A 10,275-nucleotide genomic window follows, 5' to 3' on the forward strand; every position below is an offset into this window, starting at 1 on the left:
CTCATTCATTCATTCATTCTCTCTCTCTCTCTCTCTCTCCCCGTCTCTCTCTGAAATGGATAAATAAATCCTAAAAAAAAAAAATGCAAAGATGAAAGGATGGTCAGAATTCATTCATAACACATATATCCTGGCTTTATGATTCCTGCTGAAAAACAGTTATACTTCCTATTTCCGGTCTTCAAAGAGTGTCTTGCTTCCTGCTCATTTTCCAAAGTTGTCCCTTCTGTCTCCTACAGGTTCTGTGAGCCCCTTATATCCTAATAAATTTCACTTTTCCTTAAGATAGCCTATTTCTGTAACTATTCTATAACTCTTAGCCAAAAGGTTTCTAAGGGATATCACACACATAGACATGTGCTCACTCAAGCTTACTCATTCCTTCACCAAACATCTATTAAAGTCTTTCTTTGTGCCAAGCTCTAATTTAAAAGTGAGGATACAAAGATGAAAGAAATCTTATGACAACTAGCAACAGCTGGAGGAGGAGCAAATTTGGGCAGGAAGGTGATGGTTAGGACATGTTGAGATTGAAATGTCCATGAGACATTCAGCCAGAAGTATTTAGTAGACATGTAGGTACCCTTTTTTGGAGCTCAGCAGAGATACCTAGGTTGTAGATAAATATTTTTGAGTCATTGGCTTAGGGGTAATTGTTCAAATGAAGAGGGCGAAAGAAAGAAAGGGAGGAGGGAAGGACGGAAGGAAGGAAGGAAAGAAGGAGGGAGGGAAGGAAGGAAGGAAGGAAGGAAGGAAGGAAGGAAGGAAGGAAATAAATAGGGGTGCCTGGGTGGCTCAGTAGGTTTGAGATTCTCTCCCCTCTCCCTCTGCCCCACCCTCGTGCTCTATCTATCTATCCATCTATCTCTAAAATAAATAAATAAACCCTTTTTAAAAAAGAAAGAGGAAAGGGCCCATGATAGAATTTAAATACCAACATTTATTGATGAACCAAATACTATCTTAAAAAAAGAGGAAAACAACAGGAGAAAGATACCATGGAAATCACAGGAGGGACTTTCAAAAAGGAGGTCATCAAACTTCTCAAAGAGAAAAGGAAATAAAAATATACTTGAGGGACTCCTGGGTGGCTCAGTTGGTTAATCAGCTTCCTTCGGCTCAGATCATGATCGCAGCATCCTGGGATCAAGTCCCACATCGGGCTCCTTGCTTGGCAGGGAGACTGCTTCTCCCTCTGCCTCTGCCTGCCACTCTGTCTGCCCGTGCTCGCTCTCTCTCTCTCTCTCTCTCTGACAAATTGAAAAAAAAAAATCTAAAATTAAAAAATATATATATACTTGAAGACCTCAGGAAAATCTACCACAGGTGATCTGAGGAATAAATAGGAGAGAAAGTGGAGGTAGCAAATGCTAGAGGATCTTTGCAAGAAACTTGCCTTAAAGTGGGGGAGGAGAGGAAGCCACAGCGATAGAGGTGGTGGGGAGATGAGGATGAAAGAGTGACTTCTGGGGTGCCTGGGTGGCTCAGTGGGTTAAGCCTCTGCCTTTGGTTCAGGTCATGATCTCAGAGTCCTGGGAACCAGCCCTCCATCAGGCTTTCTCTCATCAAGGAGCCTGCTTCCCCCTCACTCTGCCTGCCTCTCTGCCTACTTGTGATCTCTCTCTGTCAAATAAATAAATAAAATCTTAAAAAAAAAAAAAAAAAGAGTGACTTCTGAGACCAAACAGACTGGAGAATGTTTCTATGCTGAAAGCAAGAGGACAGAAGGAGGCTGATGAAATAGAAATGGATGAAAATTCTCACTGAAGTTGTTGGGGGAAGGAGAGAGAAGCAGGGTTCATCAAGAGGAATTGTGTTTGGAGGGAGAAGGAATACACTTGAGAAGGCAGCTGGGTCGGAAGGACTCCCGCTTATCAGTTTGTGGGTGTTGCTAGAGACTGTTTAGTGCCTCTAAACTGTGTTTTAATTATGTTTTCTAGCAAATTCTTAGTTTTGGTGATGAATTGTTGTTATAGTAAAGAGGTATGTATGGTGCAAGGACTCTAGACTCAGATTGCTTGTGATCGAAATCCCACCTCTCCCTCTACCCGCTGAAGAGCCCTTTGATCTTGGTCAATTCACTTAACCTCTCTGTGCTTTGTTTTTTGTATCTGTGCCAGGGGCTTGTTAGCGGGGGCCCGTGGGGGGGGTGGTTCTGTAAGTATTAACTGTTATTATTATGTTCCATTAGATAGTCAACCCACTAGATAGTTCCGTGAGGTTGAAGTTTTCTGTTTTGCTCAGGCCTCCCTACTCAGCCGGGTACTTAGCAGGTGCTTGAGAAAAATTTCATGACCAACTGGGGTGAAAGAGAGAGGCTTGGAAGGAAGGAAAGCCTTGGGAGTGTGACACTTTCAGTTCAGGGCTCTCAGCCTGAGAGATTCCTGAGTAAGGCTCTGCGCTTCCCCGGGCTTGGGGCGTTGGCCTACAACGCGACTCCAAGAGCCTGGGTAGTACTGGCAAGAAAGGAGGCGCTGAGACCCTTGGGTGCTCGGGAGGCTCCTCCCCCGCGAGGCTACCGTGGCTCCGCCCCTGGCGGGCGGGGTCGCGCGGGCGGGGCGTGAACCGGGTGAGACCGAGCCGACTACCCGGGCCTGGCGTCCGCCCACCTCATCGACGGGGGACGGAAGTCTCGGCCCGGCTCTGTCTGCAGCCGGGAACCCACGACCGAGCGCCGAGCCTCGCCCTATAGGGCGGCCAGGCCCGGTCGTGCACCCTCGCGGGCGAACTATGAAGCGTATGGGGACTCTGCGGCTGCTTTCTGACCTCAGCCACTTCAGCGGCGCGGGCCGGCTCCGGGAGTTGCTGGCCGGGGACCCAGCCGTAAGAGTCCGCTGCAGCCCGGACGGCCGCCACCTGCTGCTCCTGCGACCCCCGGGGGCGCCGAGCCCGCAGCTGCTGGTCGCGGTGCGTGGCCCTGGCGCGGAGCTGGAGCGTGCCTGGCCGGCCGGCCACCCCTCACCGCTAGATGCCTTCTTCCTGCCGTGGCCGGCGCGACCGGCGCTTGTCCTGGTGTGGGAAAGTGGCCTAACCGAGGTGTGGGGCACGGGAGTGGGGCCTGGCTGGCGGCTGCTGCGGAGCACCGAACTGTGTCCGGGCGGTGGAGCCCGCGTGGTGGCCGTGGCGGCGTCCCGAGGCCGCCTGGTGTGGTGCGAGGAGCGGCAGGATGGCGCTGAGGGCTGGCAAGGGTCGCCTGCTGCTTTCAGCCACTGCGTGTGCTTCCGAACCCTGGAGCCCAGCGGGGAGGCCGGCACCAACCAGGGACGCACACACACCCTGCTGCACCACTGCCCCTCTCTCGGACTACTGGCCTCCCGCAAGGACCTCTTCCTGGTGCCCACTGCCACTACCTGGCCTGGCGTGAGTCACATTCTGCTCATCTGGAGCCCAGGCAAGGGCAAGGTAATGGTGGCTGCCCCATGTCTTGGCCTCTCCCACAGTCAGAGCCTGAATCCCGGACGAGGGGACACATGGGACTTCCGGACACTGCTCCGAGGCCTTCCTGGGCTTCTGTCCCCCATGAAGCCATTGACTGTACATACCTGGGCCCCAACTCCCCAGGGACTGTTATTGCTTGACTTCAGGGGCACTGTGAGCCTGGTGCAATCCCATGGTGGTATGCGGGCTGTGGGCACACTGCAGGAGGCACCTGCAGGCCTGGCAGGGTCTGCAGCACTGGGAACATTTCATGGGACTCTGGCTTGTGTGCTGGGCTCCACATTGGAACTGCTGGACATGGGCAGCGGGCAGCTGCTGGAGAGAAAGGTCCTAAGTACAGACCGAGTACATTTACTGGCACCCCCAGCCCCTGGCATGGAGGATGAGGAAGAGCTGGAGACCCGAGGGGGTCTTCGTTTGCTTTCAGCCTTGGGTCTGTTTCGAGTAGGCTGGGAAGCCCCACAGGGCCTTGAAGTGCCTTCAGCTGAGGACCTGGTGTTCGAGGAGGCCTGCGAGTACTACCAGCGACGGAGCCTGCGGGGTACCCAGCTCACCCCAGAGGAACTGAGACACAACAGCACATTCCGGGCACCTCAGGCTCTGGCCTCCATTCTCCAGGGACATGTGTCCCCGTCTACACTGTTAACCACACTGAGGGCTGAGCTTCGAGATTACCGGGCCTTAGATCAGCTCAAAGCCCACCTGGTGGCTGGGGATGATGAGGAAGCTGGCTGGATTGAGCTGGCAGAGCACGAAGTGGCACGCCTGCTGAGGACCGAACTGGTGGGAGACCAGCTGGCCCAGCTCAACACAGTTTTCCAAGCCCTTCCTACAGCAGCCTGGGGTGCCATCCTCAGGGCCCTGCAGCTCCAGCCAGATGGGAATGGCAGGCTGAGGTCCCATGCTCCCCCTGATGTGTGGAAGAAGGTACTAGGAGGTACTTCAACTGCAAAGGAACCCCCCAATGGGATACTGCCCGTCTTTGAACTTCTGTGCCAGTGCCTCTGTCGGCTGGAGCCGCGATGGCTGCCACCATTTGTGGAACTGGCACAGCAGCAGGGTGGGCCAGGCTGGGGGGCGGGGGGCCCGGGGCTGCCCCTGTATCGTCGAGCCCTGGCAGTCCTAGGTGAAGAGGGGACCAGATCTGAGGCGCTGGAGCTGGAGCTGCTCTTGGGCAGTGGGCGGCCCAAAGCTGTGCTCCAAGCTGTGGGGCAGCTTGTCCAAAAGGAGCAATGGGAGCGGGCTCTAGAAGCAGGCCTGGCCCTAGGCCCCTCCAGTCCCCTGCTTCGAAGTGAGATCTTCAAACTGCTGTTGGCCGAATTTGCCCGGCACCGTCGACTTGATGCTCACCTCCCTCTCCTTTGCCGCCTGTGCCCACCGGACCTGGCTCCAGCTGAGCTCCTGCTTCTACTACGGACACACCTCCCAGATGAGTCGGAACCCCCTACCCCATTTCCTGAGCCTGGAACAGAGCCTCCTCTCACCGTGGGCTTGCTCAGAACCCTACTGGAGCAGACTGGGGCTCAAGGACGGCCCTCGGGCCCAGTTCTAAGCCTGTATGAGGACATCCTATGGGACCCAGGCACTCCACCCCCCACCCCACCTCGGGGACCTATGACTACCCTCCAGGCATCAGACCACCCAGACTTGGAGGCCTGGGCATCATCTGGACAGGGCCTCTGTGTGACTGACACAGGCTAAAATTCATTTCTAGGACACAGCAATCAGGGAAGGTGCCTAGGAGCTGGCCCAGAGCCAGGGTGGGTCCTACGCGTGCAATACTTTTCTCTCTTCTAGAGCAATCTTAAAATATATATATATATATGATAAATATATGATTTAATATATATATTTGGTCTTTGACCTCAGGTTATTGTGCTAGTGCAGAGCTCCTAAAACCCTTGGAATTTCCTGAGTGATAGGAGTGCCTTTTGTTATTCATAAGGAGCTTCTTTAGGTCACTTCAGCACTTAAGCTAATGAGGTAACTTAAGGTGGGGACACGTCACCTGAAAGACCAAGGGAGGAGAGAGTTGGAACTTTCAGCCCTTTCCCCAGCATCCTGGGAGGCTAGTGGGGCTAGAGATTGAACTGTATAGAAACTCCTGAATGAGGAAATTCTGTGAGAGCACATGGAGGCGCTGAGAGGATAAAACCCCCCAGAGAAGACATGGGAGCTGTACACACGCCCCTCCCCCCAAGCTGGCCTTGCCTTATGGATCACTTCCATCATGCTATTCCTGAGTTGTAGCCTTTGTAATAAACTTGTAAATGTCATTAAAGTATTTCCCCAAATTCTGTGGGCCATTCTAGCAAATCATCAAACCAGGTTGTAGCATGGGAATGCCCAGTTTCTAGCCAGTGGGTCAGAAGTACAGTGACTTGCAACTGGCATTGGAAGTGGGGTCAGTCTTGTGGGACAGAGACCTTAACCTTTGGGTCCTGCTCTAACCCCAGGTAGCTCGTGTAAGAATTGAATTGACATGTGAGACACCCAACCAAGTACTAACCAGGCCCGACCCTGCTCAGGGTAGCTCAGTTGGTTGAGGGACTGCCTTCAGCTCAGGTCATATAACAATCCTGGAGTCCTGGAATCGAGTCCCACATTCCTGCTCCCTGCTCAGCAAGGGGTCTGCTGCTCCCTCTGACCTTCCCCCATCTCATGCTTGCTCTCATTCTCTCTCTCAAATAAATAAGTAAAATCTTGAAAAAAAAAAAAAAAAGGACACCCAGTTGGTATCTTTAGAGAATTAGTTGTCAGTGTTGGAAAGCACTCCAGAAATACACATACAAGCTGTGTGTTTTTGAACAGCTGAGGGTCTCAGGGTTGTGGGTAATGGAGGGAGTAGCTGAATCTGAATTTGTTGGCTGAAGTGACCACTTCTATTAATAAAATAATTAACATTTATGAGTATTTAATATATGCCAGACACTCTGCTGGTCTTTAAAAATTCCCACATTTAATGCTTCTGATAACCCCAGAGGAAAAGTACTAATAGTATCCACATTTTTACAAGTGAGGAAATAAAGGGTTAGAAAGATCACTTGACCAAGGTCAGGCAGCTAGAAAGTAGCAACTCAAAGATTTGAGCCACTTCACTATACAGCCTAGTAGCTGCTACCTGTTTGGGCTTGAATGCACTCCTCTTTCCTGGTTTAATGCTAGCTGTGTCACGTGTTGTGAGGATGGGGATCTGCAGAGCTGCACGCATTCTTCCCCCAAGACTTCTGAAACCGGGTAGGAATTGTGGTGGGCTCTGGGCCCATGCCTGTCCGCCCTGGGATTCCTGGAGCAGCTCCGGTTGAGGGGAGGAGCTGCCACAGACAGGAGAGCTACATGCAGACCCCTTTGGTTTAGGAATGAGAGGCACTGAAGCAGGGTTGCTGGGAGGGCCCACATTGCTGCTGACTCCCTAAGAAATAAAAGTATCTCTAACACTGATGTCCATTACCTGGATTTAGTTGCAGGATTACCTCTAAAGAGGGCTTCCCTGCCCACATCTGTTCAGGTGACCTCATAGCCTGGTTCTGGGCTTAGGGTAGGGCCCTGGGTGCTGCTAATCACCATCATCCTGGGCCCCCAGCCATTCCTTGTCCAAGGCTTGGGACCAACGTAAGGACCACCATTCAGCTTTGTCCTCAGCCGGGACCTACAGCTTAGATTTTGCTCAGCCTCGTCCTGGGCTTGAAGTGGCTCTTAGGCTCCTATGGGACTAAGGACAGGTCCCCAGTCTCTCTGGGAAAGGGGGGCAGCCCCTCAAGCTTGTCCAGGGCTGGTGTTACTCCTCAGTCTCATGGAGGTCCTGAGGTGGCTCGTCTGCATGGCCAAGTTCCGAGATGGCTCCTCAGCCTTACTACAGCCTAAGGATGGTACCTTGGCCTCATCTAAGAACTTGGATGGCCTCCGTCCTCACCTTCAAGCCAGGTTGTTACCAACACCAGGAGTCAAGCTACTGGCCCTTAAGCTACTGCTCCTGGCAGAGGCCCAGAACTAGGGAGGGCCTAGTCATCCCTCAGCCTCCACCTCGGCCCCTTCCTGGTTTGGGAGGGGCTCTTCCTCCTCTTCTAGGTTTTGAGATTGGACCCATTTGGCTTCTCAGAGAGAAACTGGAAATGGACAAAAGCAGGGATCCTCTTCCTGTTCATAATCCTGCTGAATGGTGGTTGTTTCTTCTCAGCCTAAGATTTGGCTTGGGTCTCTGTCTGAGCTCAGAAGAAAAGGAATTGTACTCAGTGGGCTCCTGAGAGCATGAACAGAAGAAGCGGACCAGGCTTTTTTTGGGGAGTTGTATGGCTCAAGGAAGTTCCTTAGGGTGCCCACTAGTAGGGCCTCCAGGTGGGGAACCACCCAGCACGGCATCTCTTAGGGGAGCAAGGGGGCATAGATGGAAACTTGCTCCTGCTCTTACAGACTGGCCACTTATTTGCTGTTGTCCTTGCTTATGCCCCACCTCCAATATAGGAGGTACAAGTGATCCTGAACCATGTGTCAGGACTTTGGAGAACAGCTTAGGGATGCAGATATTATTGTGTGACTGGGTAGAGTATGTGAGGTCATCAGAGAGATGACTCAGATGTGATCTTCTTGAGTCAAAGGACTCTGAGTAGGTGAGTGGAGATCCCAAGTCTGAGGTCATTGGTTGGTAGGGAGTGTTCTAGGGCCAGAGGTAGAGAGGGTCCCTGGACAGGACGTTGGGACCTGGGGAAACGGGTGATCTAAGAGATGAGGTCTTTGATCTTGGGTGTCTGGGTAAACAGGGGAGATCTAGGGCTGAAGGTTTTGAGCAGTGGACAAGGTCCCAGGTCCATGGCCCCTGGACGAGGGAAGTAGGAGGGCCTGAGGTCCCTGGGTGAGGGAGAGGGCCCTAGGCCAGTGGGTAGGAGAATTTCCACAGGGAGGTGTCACCTTTGGAGCTCTCTGATGTCCCTGGATAAGTGAGGGACAGGACCTTAGGCCACTGGGTAGGAGCATTTCCACAGGGAGGTGTCACCTTTGGAACTCTCTGATAATTCACTTGGCAGAAGCCTCTAGAAAGCTTGAAGGTGAAGCTAAAGGTAGCCAGGACCAGAATGCAGTCTGGGCAAAGGAAAGAAAGTAAAGCCAAAGGCTCCTCTACCTGCCTATATAGCCCTGGAGTCCAATCCTCCCTTTTTCATCTCCCTACTGCATACCAATATTCCCAGTTCTAGCCTCCTACTTCCCCGCCCTCACCAGGAAATCCCTTTTTGACCGAAGACCACAAGTTCTACATCACCCAATGGTGGACCACAGGACTACAGCCACCAGAGTCTTCCAGCCTGCGGAAGCCAGAGACCAGAGCCCCACCCCTCCCTCTCCATGTGACCTGTAAGAAATTAGACCTGGTGGCTAGGGTGAGCCAGTGCCCAAACTACTCCAGCTTTCCTCCCATACACTGGCTTAGCCCTAGGCCTGGCCCTGGCCACCTGTCTTGGAAACTCTTAACAGACTCCTAACAACTCCAAGTTGGTGTCCCTGTCTCCTCAAATCTAACCTTGCTTATCAAGAGTACTGTAACAAACAAATCGAATCAAACTCCGTCAATATTCATGGTAAAAGCCAAACACATCTCTTTCCTCACAAATGGCCCTGCTTCTCTTTCCAGTCTTCTCTCCACTCACTTCTTCCTCCCACCCTCTGAAGAATATATGATAACTTGGAACTACTTGTGTTTCCCTGAACTTGCTAGATTTCTCCCTCACTCTGTACCTCATGCTTAGCAAGTTTTTCACTCTCCTCTCTGCAGGCCTAAACCCTTTAGCATACACTCCAAATGTCATCCCCCTCTACTAAGACTTCCCTACTCACCCCCAAGAGATGTAATGGCACCTTCTCCTGTTCTCCCACAGTTCTTGGTACATACTTCTAAAAAAGCATTTGTCAAGCTGACTTGTGATTGCCTAGTTATTTGTCTCCGTGATTCGCAGACAGGTTCCTGGAGGGCAGAGGCCATAGTTATTTGTGCTCTTGTATCCTCAGCATGTATCACTGTACTAGGGGCATAGTTGGTTTGATTATAGATGCAGGAACTGGCTGGCCCCTGTGGCCTAGGGTGCAAAGGGATTAGGTTCTAGCCTTTAGGAATTCTCTGACTTTCTTTCCTTCTTCCCATAGGCCAGACTCACTGTTTGGTTGATCCAGAACTGAAGTTGATGGGGATAGGTCAGCTGAATCTGAAGGAAGAACCAGACCACCTTGGACCATGGGTCACAGAGGTGGGGGGAGTCGCTGCACCAGGGCCACCTTGGGATTTGGGGTGAAGGTGTAAGGAATGGACGTAACTGTACTACACAGGGCCCCTGATCTCTAAACCAAGAGGGAAAGAGAGGTGGGAAAGCCTTGGGTAAGGCTTATGTGGAGGGATGGGTGGCAGCGACTAGTGGGGGCTGTGGGGTGAGGTAAAAAAACTGAGGATTAGGGCACCTGGGTGGCTCAGTGGGTTAAGCCTCTGCCTTCAGCTCGGGTCATAGTCTCAGGGTCCTGGGATCAAGCCCCGAGTCAGGCTCTCTGCTCAGTGGGGAGCCTGCTTCCCCCTCTCTCTCTCTGCCTGCCTCTCTGCCTAGTTGTGCTCTCTCTCTCTGTGTCAATGAATAAATAAAATCTTTAAATTTTTTTTTAATTTTTAAAAAATTTAAAAAAATTTTTTTAATGAGGATTAATTCCCATATTGAATATGGCTATCAGGGAACTTGTCCTTAGGAAGTATTGCGCATTGTTCAGATGCACCAGAATTTAGTTCACACTTTCTGTGCGTGGTCAGCGAAAGAAAGGGAGTCAGAGAGTGAGAAGGGGGCAGCTCTAGACCCCCAAGTTCCGTAG

At 51.9% G+C, this 10,275-nt stretch overlaps 1 protein-coding gene across 1 annotated transcript; it reads left to right on the forward strand.

The window, feature by feature from the left end:
* The first annotated feature begins 2,705 nt into the window (after positions 1-2,705).
* LOC111145088 (HPS6, biogenesis of lysosomal organelles complex 2 subunit 3) lies at positions 2,706-5,286 on the forward strand. The gene has a single exon (XM_022499718.1). It carries the CDS (start codon positions 2,731-2,733, stop codon positions 5,137-5,139), a length of 2,409 nt encoding a protein of 802 aa, XP_022355426.1. The 5' UTR covers positions 2,706-2,730; the 3' UTR covers positions 5,140-5,286.
* The last annotated feature ends 4,989 nt before the right edge of the window (positions 5,287-10,275 follow it).

This window comes from Enhydra lutris, unplaced genomic scaffold (genome assembly GCF_002288905.1).
Source record: "Enhydra lutris kenyoni isolate GAN:26980312 unplaced genomic scaffold, ASM228890v2 scaffoldscaffold12, whole genome shotgun sequence".
In the NCBI taxonomy this organism is placed as follows: Eukaryota; Metazoa; Chordata; class Mammalia; order Carnivora; family Mustelidae; genus Enhydra; species Enhydra lutris.